Source organism: Anas platyrhynchos, chromosome 1, assembly GCF_047663525.1.
Source record: "Anas platyrhynchos isolate ZD024472 breed Pekin duck chromosome 1, IASCAAS_PekinDuck_T2T, whole genome shotgun sequence".
NCBI lineage: Eukaryota > Metazoa > Chordata > Aves > Anseriformes > Anatidae > Anas > Anas platyrhynchos.
The window spans coordinates 14,141,946-14,158,228 of NC_092587.1; the positions used below are offsets into that span (position 1 = coordinate 14,141,946).

Genomic DNA, 16,283 nt, shown 5'->3' on the forward strand with positions numbered 1-16,283 from the left:
GAATAGTCTTAAAGATACAAAGAAAGAGACATTTTTGGAAATGTAGGTAGTTCTTCCCAACATCCTTTAGGGAGGGGGAAGGAGAAGAACACTTACTGATCTCTGTACGCTGTTAAGTGTATTTTTCAGGAAGTCTACCTCTAAGAGAGATCTGTCAGCTTACTAATGTTTTAATGTGGAATTCATAATTTTATTGCATCAAGCACTTAACTGTAATTACTATATCTAGATCTCCTCTACCTTTTTTGTGATTTTAAAGCAGATCTAACAACACCGCTAAAAAAACGAAGACTGTATCAGCTGTTGGAGTCTGCATTCTCAGAAACATCCACACCTACTCCTTCTCCATACGCCACACCAACTCACGCTGACATCACTGCCTCAGAGCCATCGCTGTTCGCTACTCCTCCGAGGGTAAAAACAGAAGATGAAACCTGTAGAAATGGTTACAAACCCATTTATTCACCAGTTACTCCTGTAACTCCATGTATCCATGGGAATACCATGCACTTTGAGGTGAGATTTATGACGGAGTTTGGTGTGATTAGATTTTTATTGTTTGGGTAAATCAACATTTGTGCTCCTATTACAAGGGAGTGTGCCGTGTTTCTCTAGGCCAACAATTGACTTGCAATTTTTTCTTATTCATTTAGAATATTTCCTCACCTGACAGTTCCCCAGAAATAAAAAGGCGAGCTTACAGTCAAGAGGTAAGGATGTTTCCAAAAAACTGCAAAACGTTTCTTGATTTCATCAAGAAACAATGCTTTTGGTAAATGCCTGCTACGGGCCATTGCACGTTTTGTGGGATTTTGCCTCCTTACAGGTTTTATTTGCCTATTATATATTTCCAGTTTTCTTCTTAAACTGGTGCTTTCCTCTGTTTTTTTTACTGTCACTTAAAAATCCTGGTGACTGTTGTGGATGAGCAGTAAGTACTACAATTTACAGAAAAACAGCACTTGTGCTTTTCAGGCTGTTTTTAGGTTTACATTAACGTGTCCTCTTGTTACCAGCATCTCTTAAATGTTTTGGTTGAGCCTAATTATGCTTAGAGTGGGAGAGTACAGAAGAAAGGTAACAAATGTGTTTCATGTGGATTATTTGAGGTACAGCAGGTGCTGCTGGGGTGGGCCCGGATTATTCCCAGATAAGGTAATGTTCCATTGCATGGGAACAAGCTGTGTTGGTGAACCACTAGAGGGCAACATGATTCATAGATACCAGAACTTCCACAGGGATGCTTGCATCCAAAAGGAGAGTGACAAAGTTCCACAACAATACGGAATTCGAATTGTGTGATAACTACAAAATACACATAAATATGCTGAACCATAAATTTTATAGTGCCTAAAAGGAATAGGTAGAAGTAATCAGCAATAAAAAAATCAGCTGTTGATTTCTGGAGAACTTCACTTTCAGTGGATCTTGCAAAAGAATGGTCTAAATGTTACTTCCTTTGGGCCAAGTGTGGATGTATGTATAAAGCTTACTTATTTTTAGGTCAAAATCTTAAATGTCAAAATACACAATTTTTCATGTGATCATAGCTGTTGATTGAATTTAGTATTTACTTCTAAACTAGTGTAATTGAATGAGTGTTTATGTGACTCAAAAAGAAGAGTTTTACGTAATAACTTTGCACTGTAATGCAAATGATTTTAAAAGGGTTCACGAAAGCCTCAAAACAGGTTAGTTTAGAAAAGGTATTTCCAGCCATGGATATGTGCTGTTTTTTTCATGGCTAACAGAGTTTTAAGGAGTACAGAAGTCAGGTTCTGTAACTTCTCATTGTTTCCTCTGCCGAATACTGATTTTTAACATGGTCTTAAAATTCTAGTGTTTGGACAAGCTTCTCCCCTTGCCCCCACCAACATTTTTTTTTTTCTTTAAATGTGTTGACAAGGATCCCTTTTATTAAGTTAAGAAAGGTCTTTGTACCTAAGGACTTGTTGCTGTTCAAGCTTCTCTCCTTCCTCTGCCAGTCATAAACAAAACCTGGTATTACAAGTTCATTTTGACTTCGGTTCATACATACATTATTAAAATACTTTTATTGGTGGTAGTGGAAATAAGTGTCTGGCTACACAACTGTTTCTTAAACTCATGGTACTGCAAGGCCTTTAATCCCATTTAAGGGCACAAATGAATGTTGGAATAGTTGTAATCATGTTGCAGTGTGGAAAAAGAGCTGACTTGTTTTTTCTTCGTGCAGGGATATGACAGAGCATCGATTCTAGCACTGAATTCTTTCAGAAATTCCAACCTGACAGAAATGGGTCTGCAAGAAATAAAGACTATTGGATATTCCAGTCCAAGGAATAGGACTGATGTCACACGGCAGTGCACTGGCGAAATGGAATCTGTGTCAGACCTCCAGCTGGGACTCGAAGTTATTGAGCAAAGTGCACTGCATAAAAACCTGGAAGCCCCCACACATGATAGGACTGATTCAAACAGCCAATTAGAAACTGCTCATTGTGGACGGGGCACAATTTATTCTTCCTGGGTAAAAAGTCCCGACAGGACAGGTGTAAATTTCTCAATGAATTCTAATTTGAGGGACTTGACCCCTTCACATCAGTTGGAGGTAGGAGGTGGATTCAGAATAAGCGAGTCAAAGTGCCTGATTCAAGACGATGCTAGAGGCATGTTCATGGAAGCATCTGTTTTTTGTACTTCAGAAGATGGAATTGCATCTGGCTTTGGAAGGACTGTCAATAACGACAACTTGATGGATGGAAATTGCACACCCCAGAATCCTCCACAAAAGAAAAAGGTTATAATTTTAAGAATCGTTTGTTTTTTCTTACGTAGTCTGGTAATGACCTTTCTATAACAGAAAGAAACATACTAAAAAACAACAACAACAAAACAAAAACTGATAGCTAAACTTTTTTTTACTACACTGTAGGCATTATTCAGGAGAACTCATGAAGAGCAAAGTAATGTTGCGTACATCCATTAGTAAATTCAATTTTTAAAAACAATATATACAAATCCACTTTTTTCTATTTTTAATGTTATTTCTTATGAGTCTTTAATGAAATGCTCAATAAATAATTGCTTTTCAGGTTTGAAAATAGTTGCTTGTGCCACCAAGTATTAAAATATTCCATTCTGTTAGAATACTACCAATTTTATCCTATACTGGGAACATCTTCAGTGAGTTACTATTGGAAGTCACGCTAAGGTTTATGATACTAACCCTTGAAAATTCCAGTTTTGATGTACTTAAGGTATCTTGGTTTGCTGCTATGACCACACAAGTCCATAGTTAAAAGAAATCTTTTTTGGCTTGATTTCTTTTTTATAAAACACTTTGTTTGGAAGATAAGCACAGTATAAACTTGCTACTCTTCTCAAGCAGCCCCTGTAGGTAAGTTCTTCGGTCATGGTCAGCTGGAACCAAAACTGGAGGTCAGCCTGCATAAATGTCTTTATCCTGTTGTCAGGTCGTCCCTTTGCTCCTTGGCAATAGTTTTGAATGCAGCAGCTTATGCAGTTCTGCCTCATAAACAGATTGTAGAAATTAATGTGATCTATTTTCTTCATGAAAGTAATGGTCAAGGGGACTAGAGGTGTATTTTCTGTGTGTATACACGTGTAGGTAACATGCATGCACAATGGGGTTTTGATTTTTTTGGTCCCATCCTGCCCCCTTGCATTTGCCCCTTCCCTTGTGCTCTGGGACATCCTGCTCATGAGTGTACCTTTAGAAGTTTGCCATCAGAACTGGATTTTGTGTTTATCTCTCTTTATACTAAGATACAACTGAAATAAGGCCATAGCTTTGTTCTTACCTGGTCCTGAGTTGTGTGAGAGGCTCTCCCTCTGCCCCCCCACCCCATCCCCTTAGAATTTATGTGTAAAGGTCTCAGTTGAAGGCAACAGCCAGAAATAATTTGGTCTGTACCCCTCAAAGAATGTTTTTTAGGTTTTCCAGGGACAGACACGCAAATTTAACTACACTTTGCAGCCTAGAAGGGGAAAAAATAATTCTCATTTAAGTTGAGGGGAGAATTCAGGATTTCTGTAGGAGAATAATAATTAGAAGCCTTTTGCTAAGATCTGTTAAGAAGTGTGTTCTTACACAGTCGTTAAAAGAGGACGCCCCATATCGCAGTGTTTCTATGGGTTTTGCTTCCTTTGTTTTCTCTCAGCATTACACAAGTTCATCCTGTTTCAATATTGGATGTCATGGCCACGCTTCATAAAACTTGCCCTTTCTTAACATTTAAGCTTTGCCTAAAGCAGTCTTCTTCAAGGGATCCCAGTGATGTGGAAATAACATGAATTGTTTCAAAACAAGATCAATTCTTGGCCTAAACTTTCTCTTAATAGTGTTCTGACTCTTCTGTACCCTGGCATACAGATGAGTTTTTAATAGATAGAAAATTCCCACCTAAGACTGCTAACAAACCAGGCTCTCCTGGTTTCTGTCTCTGAGTAGAAATGGATGTCTGCCTTTATTGAGGATTTAAACAGTTTAATTTTTCGTTATTGCACATCAGTTTATCGTTTTGCATTATAAACAGGGTTCAGAGTAGATTGGCAATAAGTAGAAGGAAAGGAATAAATTCATAAAATGTAATTTCGACAGAACTAATTCTTTTACTAAACAAAGCAGGTCTGAAGGGGTCAGTGTTTCAGCCTTCAAATTGTAAATAGGCATATGAAAACATTTGATAATCTTTTTTTCTCAGTGAAAATAATTCACTAATATTCTATAGTAGTGCCTATGCACTAATGTTTACATAAAATTGTGTGTGTATATACAAAAAAATATATAAAATATACACATACATGTAAAGTAGAACCACCTGTCCCTTCCTGGGTCATTGGTTTTGGAAATAAACATTTTTACTTGAAATTTATCATTGAAATACACTCTGAATCAGTGTTTTAGAGTATGGTAAAGATACCAATTTAAAACAAACTGCAAAACAAATGTTAAGTCACAAATCCTTTATATTAAGAAAAAAATACAAAAAGCTCAGTATCTTTTGATCTATGCAGTGGAGTGAAGCAAAAGCTTGGTCTGTTTTTCACATGAGGTAGGCAGAGTGAGTGACTCAGTCTCTTAAAATTACCATTACTATATTGCTGTCCTCTTAGTAACGCCTGCAGTTCCAGGAGGGGCTGTGAAGTCTCTCATAGCTTCAACCAGCAGAAGGGCTTCAGCAGTGCACATTTTGCTGATTCATAAACTTCAGTGTCTTCAGAGGCAATATGCGTGCCTCCTCTTGGCAGAAGCCTTACTTTGTGTCTTCTTTGATAGTCGTTACCAGCTCTGTAAATTCACTGCAAGTGTGGTGAGATACTTTCAACTATGCCTGTCTTCTTTTAGAGCCAAGTAAATGGTACCTTACTGAAGGAATACATTTAACTGAAAATGCCAAGAAGGAAACAAACTTTTATTCTTTTTTCCATAGGTATCCTTATTAGAATACCGTAAGAGACAACGAGAAGCTAGAAAAAGTGGCTCAAAGACAGAAAACTTTCCACTTGTTACCGTATCTCCTCATGCAGCTGGTGGAGGGAATATAAGTAGTAACAACGGTGCTAACGATGGGTACAACAACAGTGGTGAAAATGGGGAGCAAACAGAGAACGCTGCGAGCCTACCTGCGCCACTGCCAACTACTGTTTATAACGCAGCTCCAGAAGACGCTGGTAACAACTGTGCAATTAAGGAGACATCAAGTGAGAAGAGTGAGCCAGAGGTTCAGTGGTAAGTTACAAAAGCGTAGGACAAAAGTCCTGCTGAATTATTTACTTAATTCTAAGTCTTGGATTTGAAGTATTTTCTTAATAAGTGTGCAGTTATGGATTACTGATCAGAAGCCCTTCTTTCAAACTAGTAAACAGTCGTCCTACCTCTTACCTCAGAAATACAGCAGATACCTCATGAAGATGAGAATATGGAAAGTTATCCATAAAATATTGCTCAGCTTATTTTCAGTCTGCTTTGGTATCTTATTTTTTGAGAGCAAAAATAGCTGTTAGCTTGAACAAGCGAGATCACCTGGTTCTGTAGCCTGTAAATTGTATAAGTGCAGTTGTGAATATTTAGAAAATGGCACGGAGTAGGCATGCTGCTGCACAAGTCATGCCAAGGTGCATGGTGGAGGGAGCTATGTTTGGATGGAGGATGTTACAATGGCTTTGGGAGATACTGAGTCTGACTCTCAGCATGGCCTTGGCTCTGCATTTAATGTCCTTGCACTGTCACTGCTTCATCTATGGGCTGAAGATAATTTTTTTCATCTTAAGCCTCAAAACCTTTACAAAGATACCGTAGGAAAGAAGGGTGGAATAAGGGAGTAATTTGTATTGATCAACAGAAGCTTCTAGAAGACTGAGGAGTCTGCTTTTCAGTGATCTAGCTGGAATGCGTGCTTTGTGTTTGCTGTCACCTAAATGCAACATGCAGAGATGCATGCAGTCTGCCCGACAGTTCCTTCTGCTCAGGTAGACAGCGTGTGGAGATGCTTGCATAGTTGCTTATGGTGGCTGACTGCTCCCCTGTGTGCAGGCCATATGCTGCCTTGCACTCCCTGCCAGGTACTCGGGCAGCCTGGGGAAAGGTGCAGTGTGAAGGGGGATGACACAGAGTGACTTCGGTTCGTGTAAATGTTTCACAGCATTTTCCACTGTGGTTTTTGGTAACCTTAAGATAGATGGTCAGCTGTGTTGGCTCTGTTTCCAGAATGTTACTAGCACAAAATAAACACTGCAGAAGTTCCTTATGCTATAGAGAAGGCCTGGCAGTCTTGCAGATGAATACCTCTCTGCTCAGATGCTCCAACTATTCCGGAATAGAAGGATTTTGTAGAGCCAGCTGAAGGGAGAACGTAAGTGCAGTCTTCAAAACTTCACTGAGAAGTGGCTGCAAGTTCGTAACGCAGAATGTAGTGTACTGTAATGTAAGCAAAGGGTCTGGGAAATAGGCTGAGCTGGGAAGAATTTATTAGTGACTTTTTTGCAATACTCCTGTAGACAACCTCCAAACTTTCAAAACAACAGCATCGCAGAGTATTGCAATATGTTCTTGCCTGAAATAAAACTGAGTTTTGTAGAGTGCTGCCATTACTGTGCTTTATGTTCAGATTGTGAGAATGTAATTGATGGTAAGACAGAAGACAAGACTGTCACTTCACCCCATATCTGGTGAATGAAGTCTAAAAGCTTAAATCCTGTACATCCGGAGTTGGGCAGTATTTGCAACTATGGATCTGCTATTGAAGAGCAAGGGTTTTTTTTTAATAAACAAATGACTATTTCAGACTTTTCTAGAAGGCTTTCTACAAATTGAGAATGTGAAGCAGTACTCACAACCTGTACTTTTTGATCTGTCAGATACTAAGAATAAAAAGACCTCCACAGATCTACAGATTTTTTTTTTTTTGTTTTGAGAAGAATTGTCAGTTCTCATAATGTAAGAAGGTTGCAGGAAATTTTTATATTTAAAGTGTGAGAAAACAGGTATACCTAACCAAATGGCATTCCTTAAGAGGACCGGTTATTTGGCTCTTACAAGCAATCAACACTGTAAATTCTCTGACCTAGTATTTGCATTTACGGTGTCCTAAATTTGGTCCCTGGGAGTATATCGCCGTACTTTAACCCACGCTTCCCTCTTCCAGGACTGCATCAACCTCTGTGGAACAAGTGAGAGAACGAAGTTACCAGAGAGCATTGCTTCTCAGTGATCATAGGAAAGACAAGGACAATGGTGAGTTGTTTTATCGTGCCAGAGGTAGATACATCTAACCACTTCCTTAGGTAGTCCGTAATCATTCTAATGTTATGTTTGGGTCTGCTTCATCTGTAGGGGGAGAATCACCCTGTAGCCCCTGCTCACCGTCTCATGTTCAGTCTCCATCTTCATCTCATTCAAATCTCATTTCCCAGTTGCAGCTTAAGGTCCATTCTTTCACTGAATGTATGGAAGGTCAGTAAGCAGATGACCTTGTATGGCACTTATTGAATAGTCTCTTGCAACAACGTTAAGTAGCTCTTTAAAGTGAAATACAAGGTGCTTTGAGTGATCTTGGCAAAAGACCTTTTCCCCCACTGTTATATTTACCTCTTGTTTTTGTTTCTAGAACCTGATTCTGAAAATCCAGAGCCTACTTCTGAATGTCCGTCCCCAGATACTTCACAGAAGACTTGTAAGAGTCCTTCAAAAGCAAGCAAGGTGTGTATGCAGGTACATGTTTGTGTGCATCAAGCCTATGTACAGGTCTCAATTTATTTTTAAGATGTTAGCATCTTGATTTTCTGTTGAGATTTTTTAAACATTGCCATCATGATTTTCCATTGAGATGAACATGTGTAGTAATTCTGTTCAATAATTTAATGTAGGTAAATATCTGTAAGAATACTTGCAGTAGGTCCAACATCTGGAAATTCTGTCTAAGTTGGTTTGGGTTCTGTTCTTTCAGAAGCCGTATCTACTTACATCCGATACAGCATTCTGTGAACACTGAAGAGTGGTCTCAGTATCAGTGGTCTCGGTATTGCCACAGTTCTGTAGGTTGAATGCCAAAGGACTGACAGTCAGAACTGACAGCAGTAAAATGATTTAAGTACCTCTTACCTTAAGAGGAATGGCTCTTGCCATGTCAGGATTTGGTACTGCTTGGCAGTAGAGGCAGTGATATGCAGAAACTTGTTTAGGAGCTTCCTGTATGATACTAAATGGCAGTAATTCAGGTTACAGTGTCCGGTCTGTTTGCTTCCACTATGCCAGTTTTAAAATGTTAAATCACTCTTAAAAAATATTTAGTTTTTGTAAATAGTCATCTGGAATTATTCCTTTCAGACTCAAAAATCTAAAGCTTTAACACATAGGAGATTCTGACCTTGCCTTGGTGGTCATATTCCTATTCGTATTCTCAGGTGCACTTGCTAGGCTTTGACTTCAAAGAACAATTCATGTGTTCTTGGTAGAAACAGTGCCTGAGCTAAGTTTAAGTTCAGGTCAGGCTTCAGCTCTATGGTCGCTGTTTCTCATATACCAAACATATCCTTTGTCCTCATGTTTTTCATCCATCATTGGAGAAAGAGAGCACTGTCCTGAGAAGATGTAGTTTTAGTGCCTGCATCATTGGGTGTTCTGAACATCTTGCTCTGACTGAATTTCCTTCTGTTCTAGCCCTCCTCACCAAGTCCTGTAGTTTCAACACAGTCACTTGGGAAAACACCGGCAAAACCAGATTCGCACTGGGAAACTGCAGCAAATGCACCAGAGGCCGAGTGTGCGAATCACTCAAAACCTGAGCTGCAACAAAAACAGCTGACAAACAATGTCCAAGCACTTTCAAAAAATCATCCATCTCAGTCACATCTGCGCAGTTCTGCTGAGCACTCGCAGAAGTTGCCTTCTGCACCTTTGAAGCTTCATTGCCCCCCCTCTCCTCACGTAGAAAATCCTCCCAAGTCATCGACGCCTCACGCGCCCATGCAGCACGGTTACCTGTCACCAAAGCCCCACTCACAGCAGCTGGGCTCTCCCTACAGACCTCATCACCCCCAGTCACCTCAAGTCGGGACGCCCCAGAGGGAAACGCACCGCAGCTTTTATCCAGCAGCACCACCCCTCCAGCCTGGGAATCAGCAGCAGCCGAGTGGGCCGCTGTTCACTCAGACCACTTCAGGACAATCTTCAGCTTCTTACAGCCAATTTAACCAACAAAATTTGAACAGCAACGCTCCCCCTCCCCCTCCCCCTCCGCCCCCCTCTTCTACTTACTATCAAAACCAGCAGCCCTCTGGAAACTTTCAGAGCTACAGTCAGCTGAAGGGCAGCATCCCCCAACAGACTGTGTTTTCATCCGGACCAAACCAAGCACTTCCTGGCTCTGCGGGTCAGCAGACGGTGCCAGGACACCACGTCACGGCGGGGCATTTTTTGCCCTCCCAGAACCCCAGTATTCATCACCAGGCTTCGGCCTCCGCTGCCCCACCTCCTCCTCCGCCCCCGCCTGCCCCGGGCCCTCACCTTGTCCAGCAGCCAAGTACTCATCAGCAGCATTCTGTAGCACACGTGGTCGGTCCGGTTCACGCCGTGGCAGTAGCTCCCGGATCCCACCTTCACTCTCAGGCTGCTGGCCACCACCTGCCGCCACCCCCTCCGCCACCAGGCCCCATTCCCCACCACCAGCCCCCCCACCCTCCCACGGGACACCAAGGTTTGCAAGCACAACACCAGCACGTCGTCAGCTCCGCGCCGCCGCCCCCTCCGCCCCCACCATCCAACGTAATGGGCTCGGGGCACCACCCGGCATCAGCACAAGGGTTGCACCACCCCTCGCACCAAGGACCCCCACACTTCCCCTCCACCGCCCACACGGGCGTCTCCTCCTACTCCTCTCAAGCCCCCCACCACACGACGTTAGGGCCTGGACCTCAACATCAGCCTGCTGGAACAGGACCTCATTGCCCGCTCCCCGGTCAGGGGCCTCACATCCAACCTCAAGGACCAAACAGTCTCGCGACGCCCCCCGCGTCAGGCTTCTGCCCCCACCCCGGCTCCGTAACCCTCCCCCACGGCGTGCAAGGACCGCAGCAGGCGTCACCGGTGCCTGGACAGATCCCCATTCACAGAGCACAGGTGCCGCCGACTTTTCAGAACAATTACCATGGTTCAGGGTGGCATTAAAATGGATCCCTTTAATTCTAAACATTTTTAAAATGTTCTGTAAGATAAACTGTGTATATTTCATATGTACCTATTCGAGGTACTTTTTAAAGCTTGTACATGATACTTTGTATAAAAGCAAACACCAGTGCTCTTTCATTGTATCTTTCCATTTTTTGCTTTTTAAAATTCCTGAAAATGTGCTGTTAAGCCAGTATTAGGTATTTCTTTTTATTTTGTAAGTGAACATTCCAGCTGTTTTTCTGGCAGTAGGTTTGATGCTGCATAATCTTTAAAATTTTATTGTTGCAGTTAAATTCATTTAGTGAATGTTTTCTATATTACTTTTATACATATGTAATTAAATAAGTACACAGGCTAAGTGATGGCACTAACAATTTTTTTTTTCATTTTCTTCTGTCAACAGTTCTTCGTGTGCATAGAGATAGGAAACAATGCAATACAAATTTTTATAGTTTTGGTGTGGACATGGCTTTTTGTTTCATCAGTTATTTGCAGAAAATGTAATTTAATGTATAGACTGTTTCTAATGTCTCTGACGAGTGCTGTAAATACTGTATTTCTTTGGCTTGTAAAATTGCTTAAAGCTTCTTTCATTTGATATAGTATTGTACATAATAAGTCTCTTTTGCAAAAAAAAAAAAGTGTGATCTTTGTGAAAGTAGTACAGTATATGATCTTTAATTTTTTTAATATACTGTCACATTGCAGCACTGGTTGGGCATTTTAATTCATGTTAATAAATCACAATTATGTCAGTTTTAACCACTTGTCCTCAGAGGGTGCTGTGTGTTGAAGGAAGGGGCCGTAGGCCTTCTGTCACTGTGGGGCTCTTCACCTCCATGTGGTTTCCAGCTGTGGGTTTATGGCACAGGCTGCAGGAGGGGATTTATCTTCCCCTGCTGCGTCTAGTAGTGAGGAAAACTTACTTCAAGGACAGGACGGTAGGGGGCCAGGTTATTTAATGTTAACGTGCACTGTGTATGTACTGTAGCAGCGCAGTCGTGCACTCAAGGCAGGTGTTACTCTGTTCTGATAAACTACTCTCCCACCTGCCCACTTTAGCACATCCCTGTTTTCTCCTGTTGGCTCCCCAGGACCTCCTGTTAGTGTGGTAATGTAGGAAGTGAGACCCTTAAACCATGATTATGGTGTGTGCCTGCCCTTAGAGCTCGTTAGTGAATGCTCTTGAATTCTGCTCACGTAACGGAACGAATGCTCGATGGCTCTCTTTCAGACCCCAGAGGAGAAAACCAGCGTGCAGCTTCCTCTGCTCTGGCCGCTAGAAAACCTGAAAGAGGACAGGATGGGAAGCAGCAATTCCTGCCCAGTGAAACGTGGTAATTCTTTTTAGCATGTACAAAGCATTGGGGCTATGTAAAACTCTCATTTGCTCATAAGTACTGGAAAAAAGAGCACACATCAAATGCCTTCCTGGACAACTGTTGGCTATGCAAAACACACACAAGGGCTGAGCTCCTACGTTTTGCACTAGCGCTAAGTAGAACAGAGTTAGGCCAGCAACAGCAGGAAGAAAAACAACCCCATACAACCCCATGCACCTTATTCTATGGCTCACACTCATTTTGAGATCTCTGCATCACCCTCCACAGCTCAGAGCTGTTGACCTGCCCCTCTGCTATTTAGCTGCGATGATTTGTTACCTCTTAGCAGCTGTGTGATGTGTTGACACAGGGGGTAGCAGACTGATGAGCATTTGTCAAGTTCTGCTGTATCAGCACGTGTAAGGCTGGGCCCCTCGTTTGCCTTGCAGTTAAACAGCTGCTGCCAGTGCCAGGCTCGTGGATGTAGTCAGGAACAAACCACTAAACAGCTGCAGCAAGGCGCAGGGTGAAGCTGAGCACCATTTTTACCTTGTATCTCTGGATTCCACTGTAGCGTTATTTTTCTTCTTCTCAGCAGGGTCATCCCTGAGGCATTTAAAAGCCGTTCCCATGTGAGGAGGGAAGTGGATGCTCAAAGGCCCTCCAGCTGCTGGCAGGGCCTCAGCGTGCACAGGAGTGTCTCCTGCCCAGCGCATTCGTGTGGCTCTCCTGTTCCTTTTTGGATGAGCGGCTGCACAGGCGCATCAGGAATGGGGGATAAATGGCCGCCTTTTTACATAAAGTTAAACACCTCCTCTGAAATGGCTCGGTTTTGGTCTTGTTTCATCTTGCACCCTCTCAGATACAGCCCCTCATTCCTTGTTAGCCTTCAGTATGCTCTGATTTATACAGGTGATGCTATTTTGTGACCAACCCCATCGTACAGTACACAGGAATCACAGCCAGGCTAACCCCCACCCGCCCCCACCAGACACAATTCTAGCAACGAGTTGGCTTTACGGCTAGCAAAGATTCCAATGACCAGCACACTGTCTGAAAAAACAAAACACTTTAATTAGACAACTGCAAGCACCTCAAACAACTGGTTATTGTTACAGCATGGGGCTATCTTCTCACAATCTAGTTATTGCAAAGGCATGTGAATAAATTTCATATGGACAAAGTCAAGAAAAAGTGGCACCATAGTTACATGAAAATCAGAAGTAAGCTTACATTCATCCCACTGACTTCTAAAAGAGGCCAAAACACACCTCTGTATTTTACATTCTAAAATCTGTATTGCCTATAAGCTTCAGTCTATGTAGCTTTTTTTCCTAGGAAACACGTAATTCTTGCGTGCAACTTACAAAGAATAATCGTATGTCTAGTTATGGGAAAAAAATAAAGCTAGTGCAATTTGTTTTAGAAACATGTAAAGCTATGAATGGAATGAGCATGATCTTGCTTCTTGCATTTTACCCACTGCACTGTAAATTATTTGCAGCTATCCTTCCTTAACTGATTCCAAGCACACACTTTTATTATAAAAGATCAGTAATTCTACACAGAGAGTGGTTCTCATGCTCAACTTTTAATTTTTTTTTCTCCTTAAGGTATAGTACAACTTACAGTGCTTATAAAAAGGCAACACCATATGGTACCATGTCTTCACTATCACATTGTAAGGGAAATTGCTATTTTCTTTTCTTAAAAGCACTTAAAATAGGCAAAAGTTCTAAAAGGGAGTGCTAAATGATAATGCATACTTTATTAGAAAGAAGTCTAGCCTTCCTTTAAAGTGCCATTTGGGGAATGAAATCCTGTAAACCAGAGCCACTTTGTTTAAAATCCAATGAACGGGAACTGCTACAGAATAGAAAGTTTACACAATTCCTTAAAGCAGTTTAAAGTCCACTACATGCAATTGGTTTGCTATAAAGCTCTCTAAAACTTAGTAGCTTTACTCTGAAATTGAGTCCCCAGTCCCATATTTAAATGGAAATAAACATTTACAGGGTGCATTTACATACACTATAATACAAGAATGACGTCCCTTTGCCAGAAGATAAAATTGTACAATTCCTTGCCGTAACTCAGTTCTGACTTGATAAATTTCTTACGCTTGTAAATTATATAATATGCATCAGCTAAAATATTTTTTTCATAAATAGTTACAAAACTTGCCAAAACACATGGGGGGAAGTTTCTCTTGTTCAAAAATCTGACATCTGAATGCCACACAACACAAGAAACAATGCTTAGAGACATGTTAAAGTGTTTTCTGAAGAAAGTGGGTGAGTAAACTACTAGCTGAAGACAAAAAGACTACCCTTCCCCAAGAACACAGTGCACAAAAAGCAAAATGTCAAACAGTACCTCAAGCAAAATAAAGGTCTGAGGATTGAAGCCAGCTCACGTGTGATCCTGCTAAAGAATTTGTGACAGTCACCATTTAGGTCCGATGCATTGGAAGTGGTTGCTGGCTTACTTCTACGGCTGGGAGATTCTGCTAAGAATTCAGCCACGGATGCCTAAGGCATTCTCCAGCTGAAGCGCGTTTCTCTGGGACCATTTCTAGCATGGGGATCAGGAAATCTGTAAACTGTGCAGCATCTTCGTGAGGCCAACCATACTTCTCCACAAGCACGTCAAAAAGACTCCAAGGTTTCAGCTTGGTGATGTGTCGGAGCTCTCCTGTAAACAGAAACATTACCGGTATTAGACAAATACCTCTTCAGCCCTGATAGTGACTAATCCCTGATTAGTTTTCCTCTAAAAAAGAAAAAAACACAACTCATTAGGCTGAAAATCATCATTTAGGAAGGTCTGCACACTGCAAGCTTGCTTGAGGTCCTCAAAATGAGCATGCCTGATGTCAAAACCAAGAAATCATTCCTAAAACAAACTGTTACACCTGGACTCCACTGTAAACAAAGTTTCTCTGTTTTTTCCTGTTGTCTTAGAATCACTGAGTCACAGAATGGCCCGAGTTGGAAGGGAGCCACCAGGATCATTGAGTCCATCTCCTGGCTCCACAGAGGACCACCCAAAAATTGGACCATGTGTCTGAGTATTGTCCAAATGCTCCTTGAACTCCAGCAGCTCGGTGCTGTGCCCACTGCCCTGGGGAGCCTGTCCCAGTGCCCGACCACCCTCTGGGTGCAGAACCTTTCCCTAACCCCCAGCCTGACCCTCCCCTGTCCCAGCTCCATGCCGTTCCCTCGGGTCCTGTCGCTGTCCCCAGAGAGCAGAGCTCAGCGCCTGCCCCTCCGCTCCCCTCGTGAGGGAGCTGCAGGCCGCCATGAGGCCTTCACCCCGTGCCCTTACAGGAGGGCACTCGCTCTCACGCTCACGCTGTCCACAAGAACACCGCAGGCCTTCGCTCATCGATCAGCCAACAACCCAAAATCTTACAAAAACTGCTCCAACCGTAGGGCACAGCTCTCTCTAACAGCTCATTCAGCCTCACCACACGCCATTTGCCGACAGTGCCACAAGCAGAGAGCAGCGAGACTCTCACACAGCGAGAGCAGAGGCTGCCTGTCTTCGGCTGGGTTGTGCCTGGGCATTTCCAGCACAAGTATGGCCCATGAGTACTGCTGAGTCAAGCCACAACAAAAAAAATAAGGCAAAAAGACTCCAGTTTAGGTCTATACGGACCCGCAGTACAAATGTACACAGCAGAAGACATCTTGGAGAAGTTTGTTCACTTCCAGGCTTACTCTCAGCCCTTTAAAATCCCCACACAGTTCTTAAACTGAAGTGCTGAAAAAACATTTCACTACTTACAAAACCGGTAGTGTATTTTCTAAGTGTATACACTCCTGTATTGTGCAAGAAGCAACCTCTCTGCCAAAAAGCAAAATAGTGTCTTGTTACTGACTGCAAGCAAAAAAAAAAAAAAAAAAAAAAAAAGCTAAGAAAAACAGGCTGGGGCTGTAACTTCTCCAGGCTGCAGCAGTCACTGCCAGGGTTGCCATAATCAGTTATCAACGTGGGGTGGAGAGGGGGATGATGCAACAGCCTTCACCTCTGTATTTAAATTAGGTAGTATGGGGAATTATATTCTATATATATTATACATATATATATATAGAATATCCGATATTATATTCTCCATGAAAAACCCAAACATTTTGGAAAGCCTGAAAATCCAAAGTCATCATCCATTTTGTGAATGAAATGCATTTGTAGCAGAATCGATTGCACGCCTTTTCACCCCAACGCTTGCATTTTCTTCTTTCCACCCTCAGTTGGTACGAAGGGCACAGCTGCAAACTGAGGATCCT

The 16,283-nt window shown here is 42.1% G+C and overlaps 2 protein-coding genes across 31 annotated transcripts in view; one reads left to right on the plus strand and one right to left on the minus strand.

Annotated features, from left to right (window-relative positions):
- KMT2E (lysine methyltransferase 2E (inactive)) overlaps positions 1 to 16,283 on the plus strand; it is a 73,451-nt gene that overhangs the window by 54,969 nt on the left and 2,199 nt on the right. For 4 of the 13 annotated variants that reach the window (XM_072032441.1, XM_072032234.1, XM_027463702.3 and 1 more), the window contains 9 exons: positions 263 to 516; positions 654 to 710; positions 2,216 to 2,779; positions 5,436 to 5,734; positions 7,650 to 7,738; positions 7,838 to 7,957; positions 8,112 to 8,203; positions 9,164 to 10,621; positions 11,907 to 12,009. In XM_072032441.1, coding sequence (XP_071888542.1) covers positions 263 to 516; positions 654 to 710; positions 2,216 to 2,779; positions 5,436 to 5,734; positions 7,650 to 7,738; positions 7,838 to 7,957; positions 8,112 to 8,203; positions 9,164 to 10,621; positions 11,907 to 12,009 — 3,036 coding nt within the window. Of the gene's footprint in view, positions 1 to 262; positions 517 to 653; positions 711 to 2,215; positions 2,780 to 5,435; positions 5,735 to 7,649; positions 7,739 to 7,837; positions 7,958 to 8,111; positions 8,204 to 9,163; positions 11,435 to 11,906; positions 12,010 to 12,589; positions 12,817 to 14,957; positions 15,791 to 16,283 lie in introns of those variants that run through there. The other 9 variants (XM_072032297.1, XM_072032335.1, XM_072032365.1 and 6 more) reach the window with 9 other exon arrangements.
- The window catches only part of SRPK2 (SRSF protein kinase 2), a 150,373-nt gene continuing 147,138 nt past the window's right edge, over positions 13,049 to 16,283 (minus strand). For all 18 annotated transcript variants that reach the window (XM_038176239.2, XM_038176220.2, XM_072032498.1 and 15 more), the window contains one exon: positions 13,049 to 14,688. In XM_038176239.2, the coding sequence (XP_038032167.1) occupies positions 14,504 to 14,688 (185 nt within the window). In that variant the 3' untranslated portion in view covers positions 13,049 to 14,503. The remainder of the gene's footprint in view (positions 14,689 to 16,283) is intronic.